Genomic DNA, 19,946 nt, shown 5'->3' with positions numbered 1-19,946 from the left:
TACCGTGCCCTCATAACACTTTCCATTTCCCATATATATTGTGGATTTGGATTCCCGAGATGACCACATCTGTCCCCCTCTTTTTCCCCCCACTATTCTTATTAAGGTATTATACAGATAACAGTAAAATTCACCCTTTTTAGTGTACTGTTCTGCACGTTGTGACAAATGCATATAGTTGTGTAACCACCATGTCTATGAAGACGTGAACAATCCATCCTGCACACAGATTATTCCGAGCCCTCTGCAGTCAACCCTTTTTCCCTCACCTACAGCCCCTAGCAACCACTGACAGGCATTCTGTCCTTACAGTTTTGTTTTTTTCCAGAATGACATATAAGTGGAATACCATAGCCTTTGGTCTGGCTTCTTTTACTTAGCATAATGCATTTGAGGTTCATCCAAGTTTATTGTGTATATCACCAGTTTATTCCTTTTTATTGCTTAGTTTCATCATATGGCTGAACCGCAATTAGTTCATCTATTCCTGACTTTAGGGGATATTTGGAGTGTTTCCGGTTTTCATCCCATCCCCCCTTTCAACTCCTGCTTATCCTGTAAAGGATGGCTCAACTATTTCTTCCCACCAGCTTTTTCCAGTGCCTTCCATAATGCTGTTATCACACTACATTGCAGTTCATTGTAAATGGTGTTCATGAAGGGCAGGAGTTCAGGTTCATTAGTTCTCTCTGTGCCTCTGTCATCAACATCTGCTGCAGAGCCTTCCTCATGGGTGCTAAAGTGGTAATTGTGAAATGAACATGCCTGGATCTCTTTTTCCCCAGGGCATCATCTCCTTCCATTCTCATCAATAGATTCTAAGAGATTTGCTTTAAAAAAGATCCCATGCTGGGGCAACTGGCTGGCTCAGCCTGTGGAGCATGCGACTCTTGATTATCCGGGTTGTGAGTTTGAGCCCCACACTGGGTATAGAGATTACTTAAACATAAAATCGGAGCACCTGGAGGGCTCAGTTGGTTAAGCGTCCAACTCTTGATCTCAGCTCAGGTTTTTATCTCGGGGTTGTGAGTTCAAGCCCGCATTGGGCTCCACACTGGGCATGGAGCCTACTTTAAAATTAATTAATTAACTAATTAATTAAAATCTTTTTAAAAAGGATTCTATGGTCAAATAAGTTTGGGAAATAATATTTACTCCATCTCCTTCTTAAAGATTATACATCACTGAATAAAGGTTCTGAGAAGTCATACAATAGAAAAACTTTTTTTTTTTTAAGGATTTTATTTATTCATTTGACAGAGAGAGACACAGCGAGAGAGGGAACACAGCAGGGGGATTGGGAGAAGGAGAAGCAGGCCTCCCGCGGAGCAGGGAGCCTGATGCGGGGCTCGATCCCAGGACTCTGGGATCACAACCCGAGCCAAAGGCAGATGCCTAACAACTGAACCACCCAGGCACCCCTAGAAAAACCTTTTTAACTTGGGTTCAACCCAGTGTTTCTCAAATCTGTTTGACCATAAAATACCTAAACACATCCTGTGGAACTAATATTCCTGAAGAACACACTTTGGGAAACGATGCCAGAACTATTATAACTCAGTTACATTTCCTCTTGTCCAGGTAGGTCCCCGAGTTCACATTTGAATTTGATGGAATGAGACTTTTCTGTACTCATAGATGTTCCTGTACGCATTGGTGCACAATTCAGCTGAAGGTAATAGTAGTTAGAATGGAGCCAAATAAGCTCCCATCAAATTCATGCCTCTATACGAAATAAAATTCCTCATGTGGAACCCTGCTATACAGCACAAGAGGATGAAAACTGACCAAATAGCAAGGTTTAATTCCTTTCCTTGTAAATGCATTTCTGAAGTTCCCTTCTCTGCTTTCCTAGAAGGTTGATTTTAGAATTTTGGCTGCAAGTGAGCCTTACAATTTCTGATTTTTTTTTAAAGATTTTATTTATTTGTCAGAGAGAGAGAATGAGTGAGGGGGAGCAGCAGGCAGAGGAAGAAGCAGGCTCCCTACTGAGCAGGGAACTGGATGTGGGACTCCATCCCAGGACCCTGAGATCATGACCTGAGCCAAAGGCAGGCACTTAACGGACTAAGCCACCCAGGCATCCCACAATTTCGGATTTTAAAAGTGTAAATGAACATCACCTAGTTTTATAGCTGATCAAATTGAGACCCAAAGATATTAAGCTTTGTTAAGGTATGTAGTTGCAAGACTAGGCTTAGAACTGAAACCCCAGGTTTCCGAATTCCCATTTCAGTGCACTCTTCCTGATGATGCATGTGCTGGTGACTTCTTTTATTGATTCTGTAAAAGCATTAGTTTTGTTGAGCCTCGTGTACCAGTTCAAAGATTTCTTCATCTTAACTTTTACTGAAAGTTGTGTGTATCTTTTTACTCCAAGTAAGGAATAAAGTTGAATTTTTTTTCTCAGGAAGCTTATCCATTGTAAATGCCTTTTTCCCCCCTCTATGAACAATGCCAATATATCGTCTATAAATAGATGACAATAATGCAACCCAGGTAAAATAATTCTTTGTCTGGATTCCCCTAGAGAAACCACGGAGTATATTTGTTTGAGAAAATACTTAAGGACAAAGTGGTTGGGCTAAGAAATGTTACAGAAAATTCAACATGTTGAATTAAACTGATTTTCAAAACTTCACTTAAGAACAGTTGGCTAACTTGTTACCAATTAACACATAAGAGGAAAATAACGGCCTGAGCTCAGTTGGGCATTTTGATGACTAATTATACTCCCCCTGCACCCTTTTTTTTGGTAGGTGGGGAAAAGTGGCAATGTACCAGCAGGTACTACAGTGGATAGCACCATCACACATCCATCCGAGTTTGACTTTTACCTCTGTAGTCATGCAGGAATTCAGGTAATTTGGAAACTGGTTCAGATCTTTGACTCGATAGGGAGATGTTTGCAAATTCAGCAACTGGCTTGACTAGACTTGTTATTCAACACTGTGCATTACTTTGTTAATTTAGTGCTTGTATTCTAGAACTGTTATCTTTTGGTCTGGATATCTGCTTGTAGGTGCACTAGGCAGGAATACTTCTGAATTTAAGGAGTGGATTTCAATTCTCTGCTCTCACATAGTCAACCCATGTCAGAAACATACTAATCATAAAAGTCTCTCTGCAGGGAACCAGCCGTCCTTCACATTACCAGGTCTTGTGGGATGACAACTGCTTCACCGCCGATGAGCTCCAGCTCCTAACTTACCAGCTATGTCACACATATGTGCGGTGCACGCGCTCAGTCTCCATTCCAGCCCCTGCATATTATGCCCGGCTTGTAGCTTTCAGGGCAAGGTATCATCTGGTGGATAAAGATCATGACAGGCAAGTTTCTCAGGCACAGTGAAATCTCTTTTTGTCTGAATTAGCAACATGTTAAAAAAAAATGAGCGACTACAGAAAACTTTTTAGAAGAGCTAAACTTCCTTTTAGGGTTTAAATTTCAAGAAGCGAATAAAATTGAATGTGCCTTTGAGAGCTTATAATTTGACTTTGGGTCCAAGAAGTGCTCAGGCTTGCTCATACTTGCATGGTGTGTCTATAGTCTGCCCAAGGAAAAAAGTCTAATTTGGAGCTGCCTGTGGTTTTCCCATAGAGCCAAATGCATTCAGTTCTGCTCAGGAGTCCTGAGCATCCTCAAAGGTGGCCCACACAGTGCCCTGGCTCCAGTCCGAGCAGTCACGGGCCTGTGGATTCCACTTGATGCAAGGGGAAGTCCTGCACAGCTCACTTCATTTTCAGTACAATTTGGAAGAATGCATCAGAGTGAATCTGGGGCATGTGTGTGGGAGAGGAGAGGTGCCAGACCATTTTCACCCCCAAATAGGGATCTCAGAAGCATCATACATTTTGACCTGTTACTGAGCATGATTAAATAGCCAAACGAGCTCTCTGCATTAATTTTCTTTTCCAAATGACCATCTGTGAAGTGTAGCAGTTTCTGGGCTCTTCCCCAAGTCTGAATTCAGCTGCTAAATAGTAGACATTCCATTGCAAGTCTATTTCTGTAAGGGTTGAAAATACGCTATTATGGAAAATGCCCAGCTGTGGCTTTATACCTTCCATCCTGTAATATACATTCATTCATTCGACACATTTATTAGGTATTGACTGTGTGCCCAGCACTGTGCTAGGTACTAAAAATACTAAGATGAGGAAGACCTGTTTCCTGGGATTTTCTGTTTCAGTATGGCAGACAATAGAGGCAAACAGAGCACTGACAATTAGCCCAAGGCAGTATATGTGAAGGTGCAGTGGGACTTCAGAAGAAAGGTTGTTAGAGAAGAGTTCATTGCTGGATGGGTGGGATTTGGCTCTAGAAAGAAGAAAAAAAGGATTTTCCAGGCAGAGGGGAACAATGGACATAAAGAAAAAGCAAGTGACATGTTGAGGCAATACCAAGTTTTCTTTGGCTGGAGTGTATGAAAGGGGAAAACAGGCATGAAGCTGGAAAAGTATGTTAGAGGAGGTTTTCTTTGTTAAATGTAAAAGGCTACTTTGGGGATAAAATAGACAGCCCTTCACCGTTAGTTGGGTGTGAGTGGGAGAGAAGAAGATGAAGTAAAAGATGACTAAGATCATGAACTTGGATGGTAAGGGCAATAATAATTTAAGTAGTAAAATAATTAGGTAGCAAAAGTAATCATTTAAGTCAGAAGAGGGATGGTGATTTACAGTTTACCAAGCCCTTTATATCCTATGGTACCCTTAAGAGGTACGTTCAGAAGTTGTTACTGTTACCGTAAAAGACCAAAGTTTGAAGGAGTTGTTACTTCTTCAGGGTTATGTAGCTAGTGAGGAGAAGATGAGAAGAGACTCCTGGCACAGTAACATTTGCATGGCAACATACTCCAGCATTATATGAGGCCCAGGAATTCATTCAGCAAATGGTTATTGAGACTGTACTATGTGCTGGGCACCAGGGGTTCAGGGGTGAGTAAGGTAGACAAAGTCACTGCTTTCTTGGAGTTTACATTTCCTGGGGGGAAGGTATAACTATCCAATGAATAATTTAAATTCAGTTGTGTTTAGTACCATGAAAGAAAAGTAGAGGATTCTGTGAAAGTATGTTTCAGGTGGCTCTGACCTGAACTTTGGAAGCAGAAGATTTCTTTGGGGGAAATGACATTTGACTGAAGCCTAAAGGCCAAATAAGCAGTAACCAGACAAAGCAGGCAGTGGAAATCCTAATGTAAGCACTGTTAAGGGTTTGGATCTTTGGAGACATTATTCTATTTAATTATTGCAACAGCCCATTCAATAAATTGTATGCATTTTTCCGTTGAGTGAACTCATGTTTAGAGAGACACAACAAATTATTTAAGGAACCACAGCTTGAGCCTAAGATCTTCTTGAATCCAGTAGTATTTGTGCTATTTGAAACATGTGAAGTTTGAAGTGGTATTTGTTACACCTGGTTTTTTGCATTATTGTCTTTACAGCGCGGAAGGCAGTCATGTGTCAGGACAGAGCAATGGCCGGGATCCTCAGGCCTTGGCCAAGGCTGTGCAGATCCACCATGATACGCAGCACACGATGTATTTTGCCTGAGAGTCTCAGAAAAAGAACTCAACCAATTTGGCACCCCATGCAGCCTCAAAATGTTTCAAATGCCTACCGCCTCTAGAGAGAGCCAAGTTGACTTCAGGTGGTCTTCTACCAGCAACTCGGAATAGTAGCACTGAATCTATACTTCACAGCACTGTCTGATGCATCAACAAAATTGAGCCATTTTTTAAAAGTAATAGATACTCATAGATTGTCTTTTCTGATGCACTGGACTGAATTTTTACCTCATCATGCAAAGGCTGATCAGCCTGAACTTCCTTAAGGACTTTACAAGAAAGGTTTCTATGGAATATTTTGCTAGCTGTGGTGTTCACCGCATCCCTCTAGTCTTATAAGAGAAGATTATTCCTTGTTTTCTGTACTCATTGAGTGGGGTGTATGCATAAGTGGGAGAGAAAAACCAAACAATCTACTTCAGTTCAGTGTAACTTTTTAATTGTGTGGGTCCATAGACTTTTTAATGGAGATTTCTGACTTTGCCACTGTAAATGCCTTTAACGAGCATTAATTTTTGAAAGTTTTACAGAGTTTTATTAGTTTTCCTACTTTATCTTCTTGATCTCTACAGACTTGTGCTGGTGCAAGTACAGGCTGCCAGGCAGTTGCTCTATATTTGGCTGCAAATTCAGACCGGCAGTTCTCTTATTTGCTTGACTTTTGTGAATGTGTAGCACAAACAGATATAATGCATGTCATGGTGACAGATAACACTGCCAAGGTAAAAGTACTCATGTTTCCCCCTCTTTGAAAAAAAAATTAGCTTTTAGTATTTTTCAAAGTTTTCAAAAGTGCCCATTTTATGCTGCTCTGTGGTTTGTTAGATCTAAATGATTTTTAAACGTTTCTCATAGAAAATTAACTTTGGCAATAAGCATTTTTTTAAGGTTCCTTCACTTCCTCCCCCAACAATGTAGTTTTCTAGATGAGATTTCAGTATGATTTTATCAGCTGTTTCTTAAAGATCATAATCTGGCAATTTCTGAAACTGGTCAGAAAAGACATATATTTCCATGACTTTAAAGAATTATTTTTATCTGTTTTATAGTCACAGTCGGTGTCCTGTCACTATGTTTTAAAATAAGCTAGAACCACGATGCTTCCTTATCGGATAGGCTTTGCCAATCCTTAAGGTACATTGAGCGATGCTGCGACCTGCACAAATGTACCAGCATTTAAAACTTTTTTTCCCGGGAATCAAGGTTACTCACACAGTCATGTGCAGTGCAGATTTTTTTTGCTTCTCTTTCAACCTGAAATGTACTTGGTGGGGTTTCCTTCCTTTCACTAAACTACAACTGCATAGAAAAGGTTGATCTTTCTTAATAGATTCTAGATCCCGCTCGCAAGGAGATGGGTTCCTTTCTTGTCCAAACAAAGGGAGCTGATCTAAAGCAAGCATCAGTGAAAATGTAGGGAAAAAATGTATTTTGTATTTAGTGTAGATAACACTTTGTGAATGGACAACAGTTACATAGAGTCTTGGTAGTTCCAGCCAGTGTTTCCCAGCCCAGATTTTACTGACTTGTGATTCTCTATCCTGGAACCTCAGAAGTGAGAGCTGGAGAAGGGGATAAAAGCCCCAGAGCCACAGTCTGTATGGCTGAGGAAGGTGCTGGTGGAAGAGACAGACACAATGTGGGAAAACGATTTTGCCCCTTCTGTCTGGAAACTGCTGGTGGGGAAACACTGGATCTGATGGTGAAGGGTGTTTGCTTGAACTCATTAGCCGGTCCAAATCTCTTAAACTAGCCTTCTCAAAATCCCAGCAATACAAAGCACTGTTTTTCTTCAGTCTTTTAAAGAAGCTTGCAAATACATTGAAGTTTACATTTCCATGTGCTGTTGATCAGCAGCGCCACCCATGTTTGCTGAGACTGGTCTCTGAGAGTTCTATAATGTATATTGAGTCCTGTAGCTCATTAAGACGACTGCAGACATCCTTATTCTCTGCATATAGTGGGATGAAAGCAAGCTCTGTAATTGAGGCACAACACAGGCAGGAGTGAAGAGATGGCAGATGTTAATTTCTTACGATTTTCCTTTTCTGCAAATACCTCACTTGGATACTACAAATCAGGACATGTTGGTGAGCCAGAGCTGCTGCTTTTATTCACACTTGTTCAGGGAGAGCTCAGAAAATACCCTTCAGCATGGCCACCCTGGACCCAAGAGGAGGAAACAACAGGAGCTTCTTTAGGAGAAGGAGGACTGATTGGCGTCCAGGCTGTGAAGAACTCTTGGTGGTTGGCTGGCTGGCCGGCAGGCTCAACGCCTGCACTTGAGTGCCTGGGGCTTGCTTGTTCACGCACAGAAGTTCACTTCTCATCATCTCCTGGCATGGATGGAGCAGGGAGCAAGGCGGAGTGCCAGGCAGCCCTGATTTGCTTGCCGGCAGTTGGGCATGCTTGACCTTGAACTATACAGTTTGTACAACCTCAGTCAGTCCACTGGGGCAAATCAGCGTGGTGGTGGAGGAAAAGCCGGGAGGCCTATTTTTTATAGGAAACAGTACCTTTAAGGGGGCAAATGCTCTCGTTTTGGATGAAAGGAAAGAAATATGGAAGAACTAGGATTATTGGGGGGAAAAAAAAGCCTGCTGAGGGGGTGAATCTTGAAGAGGTAATCACTACAGAATCAGAGTTGCAGCAATACTATTGCAAGCAAGTCTGAATGCATAATTTCAGTTTGGCTTGATGATTTGAATACCATAACCCCTTGGGACTGACTGAATCATTATGCATGTGTCAATCAATGGGAGGTGTGCATTCTCTAGAAGTAGATTTAGGCTGTTTGGTTTTTTTTTTGTTGTTTTTTTAATGCAGCCTGTTTAGGCACTGTCATGTGGTGTGAAAGATTGAAATGTAGCAGTGCTAAAGAGTAACAATTAGGGGATGGGAAGCAGGGGCATTGGGAGAGTGGTGAAGATCCAAATGTTGAACCAATTATGTTTTCTTATTGTCGTTAGCTGTTGAACCCTGAGTGGTTTCTAAAGTGAACTAGCTGGCTTAGTGCAGCTAGAGTCTGGGCAGGTAGAACATATTCATTCTTACTATAAATTTTATTTGCTGCTTCCAAAGGTGATGATTTACAGGTTCTATATGGTCTGTACTTTAGGATCTGGTGCCCAGCCTATGTCAGAGCTTCTCTACCTGGCTCAGCTAACTACCCTTCCTGTGGGAAAAGGCAACCCACTGCTTAAGAAGGCTCACCCGCTCCGCCCTGCCCTAGCAACCCTTTGTGGATGTGCTGTAAGATTTTCTTGCTCAATAGCAAGGTGGGAGCTCTGCTTTCATTTTAAGAAAGTGGAGGCTGAGGGCGTTGCATCAATACTGCTTGAACTCCAGGGATTTTTCCTTATCGAATTAAAGGGAAGATCTTGTTACTGATTAACCATTTTCTTATCCCTTGCTATTGACATTCATGCTCTTTCTATGTCTAGTGGCTGAAAATGTTTGCATTTGTTCATTTGACTAATGGTGTAATTTTGGTTTCTATATTGTTAGACCTGTAATGTTTTAAAAAAATGTATTTTATTAACTTTGGACTGGATGTATGTCTCTAGCAATACGAGGTACTTTCTAAACTATTAAAGGAGAGGTGGTATCCCCATGTTGAGATATGATGGTTGTTTAAATTTTGCGATTTTTTTTTTGGCCTGCAGGGATATTTTGTGTTCTTGTGTCCAAAAGAGAATAAATTGGCATTCTTGTGCCAAAAGTTGTTTTTCTTGTCAATTGTCTGATACATATGGAGTATACTGTAATGGTAACATGCATGGTTGCTTTTAAAAAAAGTTTCCTCGATTTTAAGAAATTTGAGAAAAAACAGACGGGAAACTTTGTGTTTTTAACTCCTGGGTCTCCTTATCTTTAGAAATTGATATTTGAGAATTTTGGAAGAGCTTCTCAGCAAAATTTCATATATGAAAACTTTTACAAGATTCATCAGTGTTCTGGGTATAGCTCTTAATGGGAAGATCTATTTAAGTGACGTTTTGAGAAAAATCTGCAGTCTCCAGAGGGCAGTATGGCCCACATACTTTAAGACTGACTTCTCCAGAGGAGGAGCTCCCTAAATTCACCCAACCTGGGGCTATCCAGTCTCAAGTCTTTAAAAAAGTCTCACCACATCAGGGTGAGTCACGGCAGAAATAATGCAGAGATTTACACGATATAGCACTTATCCTCAGGGAATTTATGGTTTACCAGAGAAGCACGTTCTGCATACAACTAACTTTACTACAGGTAGTTGTTTTTTCCGTCAGTACAATATCCCCCTCTCTGTTTATCCATTGTCAAACATTTATCACAAACCCAGTACATACCAAGCTCTGCCTAGGTGCTGGGAACATAGAAGAGTAAAATCTTTTTTTTTTTTTTTACTTTATTTGTTTATCTGACAGAGAGAGACACAGAGAGGGAACACGAGCCGGGGGAGTGGGAGAGGGAGGAGCAGGCTTCCCGCGGAGCAGGGAGCCCGATGCTGGGCCCGATCCCAAGACCCTGGGATGATGACCTGCACCAAAGGCAGACACTTAACCAACTGAGCCACCCAGGCGTCCCAGAAGAATAAAATCTTAATCCTTCAAAGAGTTCATTCGAATATGGCATGGGGCAGGGAGGCAGTGAGATTAACATTACCTGAGTGCCTAGTATAACCAGTGAATTTATATTGACGTTTTTAATCCCAGCGACAGTCCTCTGAGGTTGATAATGGATCCCGTTTTTAAAGATGAGGAGCCCATTTCAAAGAGGTTAAATAACACAGTTTCTGGAGGGCATAGCTGGAATTGAACCCAGGCCTGTCTAATTATTACCCCTGTGGTTGAGCACAAAATGATGGGAACGTAGAAAGGGAAACAACTTCAGTTTTGGGGAGTCAGGAAGGATTTTACAGTGGTGGTGAATTTGGGGCTAGGTGAGCAGGAGTTTGCCGGGTGGACAAGGAGAAGATAAGGGGTTGCTAAACACACTATTCCTTTACAGTAGATTGTGGTAACTACAAGTTTTGTCTATCCAAATGCTTTTCCCTTCTTCCTCCTTTGGGTGATTGAATATCTCTTACAGGAGTCTCATTTTTTCTGTGTGTTTCAGGTGAGTCTAAATGACCTTCCCGCCTTGTCCCCCACCATGTGTGTCATGTTCATGTCCATCTTGAATCAGTCACTGGGGGATGTGCACCAGCTAGGAATGACTCGTGTCCATGCCTGTGAGTGTGTGTGTGTGTGTGTGTGTGTGTGTTAGGGGATATGGCCAGCAAGTAAGGGAGGCACAGACTGATCAGTACCGTTGCAATCCATATCCCTCTCTCTTTCTCCATCTCTTGGATCCAATTTCCTCTATGTTGACTTTATTCTCCAGCGGCTAGTGGCAAATATTTAAGGAGAAAAGGGACAAAGGCAGATGAGGAAAGTAGCAACTATATTACAAGTTGACTGGAGAAGAAAATAAATTAGTTTAACAAACATTTCTGGAGCTCCTATTATGCAGTAGGAACCATAGAGACGAAAGACGCAAGTCCTGGCTATGGAAAGGTTCATTTGTAAACTTGGGGCCACACATATAACAAGGTAGCTTTGAGAGTTAAGTGCCATGCAAAATATACACATGGAACCATGGGATCACTTGGAGAGTTTCCTAACCCAGCTGGGGGATAAAGGAAGGCTTCTTGGAGGAAGTGATGACTGAAGCTGACCCATAAAGAATAAATACAAGGTTTTTTTTTAAAGATTTTTTATTTAGCGGGCGCCTGGGTGGCTCAGTTGGTTAAGCGACTGCCTTCGGCTCAGGTCATGATCCTGGAGTCCCGGGATCGAGTCCTGCATCGGGCTCCCTGCTCAGCAGGGAGTCTGCTTCTCCCTCTGACCCTCTTCACTCTCGTGCTCTCTGTCTCTCATTCTCTCTCTCTCTCAAATAAATAAATAAAATCTTTTAAAAAATTTTTTTATTTGTTTTTTAACAGACAGCGAGAGAGGGAACGCAAGCAGGGAGCGTGGGAGAGGGAGAAGCAGGCTCCCCGCTGAGCAGGGAGCCCGACGCGGGACTCGATCCCAGGACCCTGGGATCATGACCTGAGCCGAAGGCAGACGCTTAACGACTGAGCCACCCAGGTGCCCCTAAATACAAGTTTTATAAATGAACAAGGTGAAAGGCATTCTAAAAATTCTTGTCATGGGCAAAGTCACAAGAGAAAAAAGAGATCATGACTTATTTGGATGAATTACAAGTGATTTTAGTACTCTTAGACTATAAAGGGTGAGGGAGGAAGAGGGGATGATAGGTTGGATGATGGAGGCAAGCACTAGTTTTGGACAGAACAGGCCTTGAATGGCATGCTAAGGAGGGGCGGGTAGTCTATCCACAGGTGCAGGGCTATAGCTCAGTCTGATTTGTGTCCGCTATGCCAGCAGTAGTGCTGCGAGTAGGTTGAAGCTGAAGTTTTGCTGAAGGGAATTTAGAATTTTATTGTAATAGCCCAAGCAATAGATGATGAGACTTGTATTGAGCAGTGATAGTGCAGTTGGAGAGGAGGAATGAACACAAGAGATATTCAGAAAGTAGAAAAAGTAGAACTTGTTGAAAGTGGACATAGAGAGGGGTGCCTGGGTGGCTCAGTCGTTAAGCGGCTGCCTTCAGCTCAGGTCATGATCCCAGGGTCCTGGGATCGAGCCCCGCATCGGGCTCCCTGCTTGGCGGGAAGCCTGCTTCTCCCTCTCCCACTCCCCCTGCTTGTGTTCCTGCTCTCGCTGTCTCTGTCTCTGTCAAATAAATAAATAAAATCTTAAAAAAAAAAAAGTGGACATAGAGAGTGAGAGGAAGAAGGCAGATTCCTTAGGACTCTCAGGGTTTCTGGCTGGCATAGCCCGATAGATAATAATGCCACTGAGAGAATGAACACAGAAGAAGAAGGAAATTTGTGATTTTTGGGAAGGAGGAAGGTGGTAAGTTCAGTTTGGGACAAACTGGATTTGAAAGCAGTGCATGCAGACTGGAGGAAGAGTTTGGGAGCCATCAGTATATAGGTGGTGATGAAAACCATTCATACATGTGTTCAGGGAGATTATTCAGGGCAAGAAGAAACGAGAAATATGGATTCCCAGGAAAGACAAATATTTAAAGGGGAGACACAGGAAGAAGCACATCCGAAGGAGAATAAGAAATGCACAAAGAAATAAAAGAACCAGTTGTCCTAGAAATCAAAGGGAAAGAGCATTTCACTGAATACACATAGGATAGGGAGTTGCTGTGTGACACTAGACAAGTTACTTAACTTCTTCTAACCTTAGTTTTCTCATTCATAAAGTAGAAAGTAGAAGTACTTTCATCCTGGGGTTTTAAGTATTAAATGAGATAATATATGTAAAATCTTGGAAGCAGTTAGGTGTAAGCTACAAAGAAGGAAATAATCAACTATCCAATATCACATTGCAAGACAAAATCTGAAAAGTGTCGTTTGGAATTTGTAGCGTGGAGGTCATGGGTGACCCTGGTGGGTCACCTGGTGGGAGCACATCTGAGGGTGGAGGAAAGAGAAGCCCAAGCGCAGAGATCTGAAGAATCTATAAGCATATACCTTCTAGCTAGCAGATTGGATGTATGGGGGGAAATGAATTCTGATGTTGCCTGCAGTGAGAAGTATGTTCATTTTTCAGAATAGGAGAGATTTGAGCACATTTACACACCAGGCAAAGAGTCAGTGGAGAGGGAAAAATTGGCAATATTGGAAAGAGAAAAGAGGCATGTTGGAGGGAGAACTGGAAGGAAGTAGGAGGGAATGAGATCCAACGTACAAGAAGGAAAAACTGGGAGAGGGAGGAAGCCATACTGTATAGTCTTCTGTAACTTTTTGGAGTATAATATAGTAAAGTACCCAGGTCTTAAGGGCATGTAGCTCAAATTTTCACAAAGCAAACACATTCATGTAACTCTGACCCATATTTAAAAACACAAGTTTGCCCCAGAAGCCCCTGAAGACCCCTTCGGACTAGGAAGGGGTCTTCTGAACCCACTCTCCCCAAAGATAATCACTATCTTGACTTAGATAGTTCTGCTTGTTTTGGAGTTCATATAAATGGGATCATTCAGAATGTACTCTTTTGTTTCTGGCTTCTTTTGCTCAGTTATGTGTCTATGATATCTGTCCGTGTCCTTGCACATAATAGAAATGTGTTCAATTTTAATGCTGTATAATACTCCATTGTATGAATATACCACCCTCCATTAGCCAGGTTGTAGACAGTTGGGTTGCTTCTCCTTTTTGGTTATTGTGAATAATGTTGCTATGAACATGGATGTACAAATATCTCTTTGAGACCCTGCTTTCAATTATTTTAGGTATATACCCAGAAGTGAAGTTGCTGGATCAGATGGTAATTCTGTGTGTAATTTTTTGAGGAACTACCATACTGTTTCCCACAGCACATGGACCATTTTACATTCCCACCAGCAGTGCACAAGTGTCCCAATCTCTCTACCTTGTTTCTCTATTTCTCACTCCAACTTCTCCGTTTCATCCTTACTGGGGACACTTGTTAGTTTCTCTTTTTGTTTTCTTTGTTTTTTAAATAACAGCTATCCTAATGAGTATGAAATAGCATCTCATTGTGGTTTTGACTTGTATTTCCCTGAATGATTAGTGATTGTCGAGCATCCTCTCACGTGCTTTGTATATCTTCTTTGGATAAATGTCTATTCTAGTCCTTTGCCCATTTTTGAATTGTGCCATTTAATTTTTTTTTAAAGATTTTATTTATTTATTTGACAGAGAGAGACACAGCGAAAGAGGGAACACAAGCAGGGGGAGTGGGAGAGGAAGAAGCAGACTTCCCGCAGAACAGGGAACCTGATGCAGGGCTCCATCCCAGGACCCTGGGATCATGACCTGAGCCGAAGGCAGATGCTTAATGACTGAGCCACCCAGGCGCCCCTGTGCCATTTAATTTTTGAAGGACAACTTTGATCGGTAATATATAGTTTGATGAGTTTTTTCTTTCAGTTGTGTAGATGTTATTCTATTGTCTTCTAGCTTCCATTGTTCTTTAGGGAATTCAGCTATAAAAGCTGTGATGGTTAATTTTATGTGTCAATTTGACTGGACTAGAGGATGCTGAGATAGCTGGTAAAACATTATTTCATGGTGTGTCTTAAGGGTGTTTCTGAAAGAGTCAGCATTTGAATCAGTAGAATGAATAAAGAAATCTGTACTCATCAATGTGGGCAGGCATCATCCAATATATTCAGGATCCAAACAGAACACAAAGGCAAAGAACAGCAAATTTCCTCTCTTTCTTCTTGAGCTAAGACATTTTTGGACATAGGAGTTCATGATTCTGGGGACTTAACACCAGTGGCCTCTGGTTCTCAAGGCTTTAAGCTCAGACTGGTTCTTCAGCTTGCACAGGGCACATTGTAGGACTTTTGGTCCTCCATAACTGTATGGGCCCTATATTCTTATTATATATATAATTCCTATAATATATATAGTTCCTGTTATACATATAATGCCTGTATTTATATCTCTCTCTGTATATCTTCCATTAGTTCTATTTCTCGAGAGATTCCTAATATAGAAGGTAACTGCCTTTTTTCCTCTGGCTGCTTTTAGTATCTTCTCTTTCCTTTTTATTTTCAACACTTTTACTATAAAAGGGCCTAGGTATCTTTATATTTAGCCTGCTTGGTACTTTGTCTTATTCATTTTTGTGAAATCGGCACATAGCGTCTGACATATAGTAGGTGTTCTTTTATGTATGTTACACACATGAAACCCACAGATTACCACAGATATTTAAGGAAGTAATACTTGAACACCCCTCCACCCTAAATTTTCCTCTCCCAGTGATCCTGTCTTATCTAATTCTGAACTCGAGTCTCTCTGATCTCTTTCCTTGACCCTGCTCCTGGCCCCTAGACTTGGTTGTCATTTGAACTTGGTTTGGTTTCTCTTGTGTTTAATCTTGCTTTCTCCAGTTGCCTTCACTTGGCTGCCCTCAGAGTCTCAGTGTCCTTTGTGACATTAATCCCCCACCCCCAAGCCTGTGTGTGTGTGTGTGTGTGTGTGTAGCAATTCTGACATCAGGAATAACAGTTTTAAAATTCTTTTTTTTAAAAGATCTTATTTATTTATTTGACACAGAGAGAGAGAGAGAGACAGCAAGAGAGGGAATATAAGCAGGGGGAGTGGGAGAGGGAGAAGCAGGCTTCCTGCTGAACAGGGAGCTGGATGCAGGGCTCAACCCCAGGACCCTGGGATCACGACCAGTGGAAGGCAGACGCTTAACGACTGAGCCACCCAGCTGCCCCTAAAATCCTTGTTAAAAAAGATACCACACACCATAGCAATTTATTTCAAATATTACCTTTCAAGGCACACACATTTCTATATAGTTGTAATCTTAATGCATATAGGATTTTGTATTCTATTATTTCACTCTTACATAACAAATAGCTTTTCTTTTTCAAAACTGAAGTCATGTCATTTTGCAGTCGTAATAATTCATTTGGCAAACATTTATTGAATACCTACTGCTTGCCTGACACTGTGTTAAGCGCTGGGGCTACAAAGATAAATAAAGTTCGGTTTTTCTTTTTTTTTTTTTAAAGGTTTTATTTATTTGAGAGAGAGAATGAGAGACAGAGAGCATGAGAGGGAGGAGAGTCAGAGGGAGAAGCAGACTCCCCGCCGAGCAGGGAGCCTGATGTGGGACTCAATCCTGGGACTCCAGGATCATGACCTGAGCCGAAGGCAGTCGCTTAACCAACTGAGCCAGCCAGGCACCCTAAAGTTTGGTTTTTCTTTATGCTTTTGAGAGTTTTGTTTTTCATGCTTTTGAGACTTTTATATGCTTAGAGGAGGGGGGGGAGGGGGAGGAGGGGGAGGAAAGGGAAGGCTGTGTCAAAAAAGGAGAGCAGCTAAGTGTTGCCACATGTACCACAGGAAGTGCAACAGGGACACATAGGAGGGACTATCAGAAGTTGTCATGAAGGCAGGAAGCCTTGAGCTGAGTTTTGAAACACAAGTAGGTTTCACCAGTCAGATGGAGGAGACGTTGAGGTTTTAGGAGGTTAATAAATCATACCCTCTTCCCTACACCAGTTCAGAACCAAATGAAAGATGGACATAGATATCACATAGTTGGACAAAGAGTAAGATGTCAGCTTTATTGCTGGTAAGACTTAGATAAGAGGCCTTGCTTAGAAGTGAGAACAAGGGCACCTGGGTGGCTCAGATGGTTGGGCGTCTGCCTTCGGCTCGGGTCATGATCCCAGGGTCCTGGGATCGAGACCCGCATCAAGCTCCCTGTTCCTTGGGAGCCTGCTTCTCCCTCTGCCTCTCTCTCTCTCTCTCTGTCTCTCATGAATAAATAGATAAAATCTTTAAAAAAAAAAAAAAAAGAAGTGAGAACAAATGGGAGTGCTAACATTGCCTTTTATTTAACATGCTTACCTTCACAGCAAGCAGAGGACAACCTTGGTTTTCCACACAAGGAAAGAGTCTACTTTTCCAAGTTTAGTGATTATAAACTTTAGAATAAAATTGAAATTAAAAAAAATCCCATTTAGGGTGCCTGGGTGTCTCAGTCAGTTAAGCGTCTGCCTTCGGCTCAGGTCGTGATCCCAGGGTCCTGGGATCGAGCCCTGCATGGGGCTCCCTGCTCAGCAGGGAGGCTGCTTCTCCCTCTCCCACTCCCCCTGCTTGTGTTCTCTCTCTCGCTGTGTCTCTCTCTGTCAAATAAATAAATAAATAAATCTTTAAAAAAAAAATCCCATTTAAACATCATCAAAAATATAAAATGCTTAGGGATAAATTTTAAAAAAAGATGAAAAGATGTGCTTGATCTGTACATTGAAAACTAGAAAATATTGCTGGTGGAAATTAAAGAAGGCCTTCATAAATGAAGAGATATATTATTATCATGGATCAGAAGACTTAAAAGACTTAAGGTGTTATGTGTACTCAAATCGTTCTATAGCTCTAACACTATCCCAGTCAAAACTTGGCAGGCTTTTGGTAGAAATTTACAGATTTTAAAATTTAGATTGAAATGCAAAGGACCTAAAATAGCCAAAAACAATTTTGAAAATAAAAACATTGTTGGAGGGGCGCCTGGGTGGCTCAGTCATTAAGTGTCTGCCTTCAGCTCAGGTTATGATCCCAGGGTCCTGGGATCGAGCCCCGCATTGGGCTCCCTGCTCAGCTGGGAGTCTGCTTCTCCCTCTCCCACTCTCCCTGCTTATGTTCCCTCTCTCGCTGTGTCTCTCTCTGTCAAATAAATAAAAATTTAAAAAAAGAGAGAGAGAAAAACATTGTTGGAGAACTTATGCTACCTGTGGAGAATGGATTCTAAGATGGTCCTATGATCCCTAGCTCCTCATATTCAGGTCTTTGTATAATCCCCTCCCCTTGAGTATGGATAAGACCTATGGCTTGCTTCAAACCAATAAAACATTGCAAAGGTGATGGGATGTCATTTTGTGATTTATATTAAGTTATATAAGACTCTGTCTTGCTAGCAGACTCACTCTAAAATGCTTCTCTCTCTGCCTCTCTCACTACCCACCCCCACTGCTTTTAATTATGTTAGGAAAGCCCAGGTGGCAAGGAATTGTGAGGGGCCTCTAGGAGCCAATGGTGGCCTCCAGCTGCTAGCCAACAAAAAATGGAAGCCCTTGGTTCTACAGCTGCAATGAACTGAATGCTGCTAACAAGCACAGAAGCAGGAAAGTACATTTTTTTTCCTAGTCAAGCCTCTAGATGAGAACCCAGCCCTAGCCTACACTTTGCACACTGTGAGATGCTGCTTAAGTAGAGGATCTAGCTAAGCTATGCCTGGACTCCTGACCCACAGAGAATCGAGAAAATAAATATATGTTATTTTAAGCCTCCAAATTTGTGATGATTTTTATGCACAATAGAAAACTAGTACAATACCTGATCTTGAGACATTATAAAGGTGCAATAATCAAGACAGTGTGGTATTGGCATCAAGATAGAGAGATAGATATATGAAACAGAAATAGACCCATATATATATACAGCCAATTGGTTTTCAACACAAGTGCCAGGACAATTTAATGGGGGCAATCCTTAGAATTGTATAGACTATTGGAAAAAAGAAGAAGAAGAAGAAGAAGAAGAAGAAGAAGAAGAAGAAGAAGAAGAAGAAGAAGAAGAAGAAGAACCTTGACCTTTATTTCTCACTATATACAAAAAATAGCTCAAAATGGATCATAGACCTAAATGTAAAAGCTAAAAACTTCTAAAACTATAAAACTTCCAGAAGAAAACATGGAAGAAAACCTTAGTGACCTTGCATTTGACAGAGATTTTTTTTTTTAAGATTTTATTTTTAAGTAATCTCTACACCCAACATGGGGCTTGAACCCACAACCCTGAGATCAAAAGTTGCATGCTCCACAAACTGAGCCAGCCAGGCACCCCCTGGCAAAGATTTTTAAAACATAATACAAGGGTGCCTGGGTGGCTCAGTTGTTAAGCATCTGCCTTTGGCTCAGGTCATGATCCCAGGGTCCTGGGATCGAGTCCAGCATCAGGCTCCCTGCTCAGTGGGAAGCCTGCTTCTCCCTTTCCCACTCCCTCTGCTTGTGTTCCCTCTCTTCGTGTCTCTCTCTGTCAAATAAATAAATAAAATCTTTAAAAAATAACAAAAAATGTAAATAAATTTGATTCCATGGAAATTAAAATTCTTTTGCTCTTCAAAAGACATTGCTATAAAAATGAAGAGGCAAGCCATAACCTAAAGAAAATATTTGCAAAGCATATATCTGTTAAAGGACTTGTATCTAGAATATATGAGGAATTCTTATAGTTTAACAAGACAGATAACCCAATTTAAAAATGACTAAAAGATTTGAACAGACACTTCACCTAAGAAAATATACAAGTAGCAAATAGGCACTTGAAAAGATGCTAAACATAATTTGTCATTAGGAAAGTGTAAATTGAAACCACAATGAGATACCACCACACTCCCACCGGAATACTAAAATTAGAAAGACTGAGCATACCAAGTGTTTGGGAAGATGTGGAGCACCTAAAATCCTCACACACTTCAGACACTATCAGGCTCTGCGCTCAGCATGGAGTCTGCTCATCCCTCTCCCTCTACTCCTCCTCCTGCTCTCTCTCTCTCAAATAAATAAATAAAAATCTTAAAAAAAAATCTTGTTAAAAGTTATGCACCTGCATTAAGATCCAGCCATTCCATTCCTAGGTGTTTACTCAAGCAAATGTCCAAAAGACTTGTAGGCAAATATTCATAGCTTTTTGTTTGTTTGTTGTTGTTGTTTTTAATTCCAGTACAATTAACTTACAGTGTTATATTAGTTTCAGGTGTAAATATAGTGATTCAA

General features: G+C 41.3%; 1 protein-coding gene across 2 annotated transcripts in view; it reads left to right on the top strand.

Moving 5' to 3' along the window:
- The window catches only part of LOC114216942 (protein argonaute-4), a 37,263-nt gene extending 27,966 nt beyond the window's left edge, over positions 1-9,297 (top strand). The window contains exons 16-18 of one of the 2 annotated variants that reach the window (XM_028113598.2): positions 2,760-2,861; positions 3,131-3,330; positions 5,448-9,297. In XM_028113598.2, coding sequence (XP_027969399.1) covers positions 2,760-2,861; positions 3,131-3,330; positions 5,448-5,556 — 411 coding nt within the window. In that variant the 3' untranslated portion in view covers positions 5,557-9,297. Of the gene's footprint in view, positions 1-1,581; positions 1,676-2,759; positions 2,862-3,130; positions 3,331-5,447 lie in introns of those variants that run through there. The other variant, XR_003610881.2, reaches the window with a different exon arrangement.
- The last annotated feature ends 10,649 nt before the right edge of the window (positions 9,298-19,946 follow it).

Source organism: Eumetopias jubatus, unplaced genomic scaffold (assembly GCF_037043125.1).
Source record: "Eumetopias jubatus isolate StellerSeaLion01/CBP00866 unplaced genomic scaffold, mEumJub1_p1.0 scaffold_4, whole genome shotgun sequence".
Taxonomy (NCBI): Eukaryota; Metazoa; Chordata; class Mammalia; order Carnivora; family Otariidae; genus Eumetopias; species Eumetopias jubatus.
The sequence above is the reverse complement of the archived record's forward strand: the minus strand, read 5'-3'. Positions and strand labels throughout refer to the sequence as shown.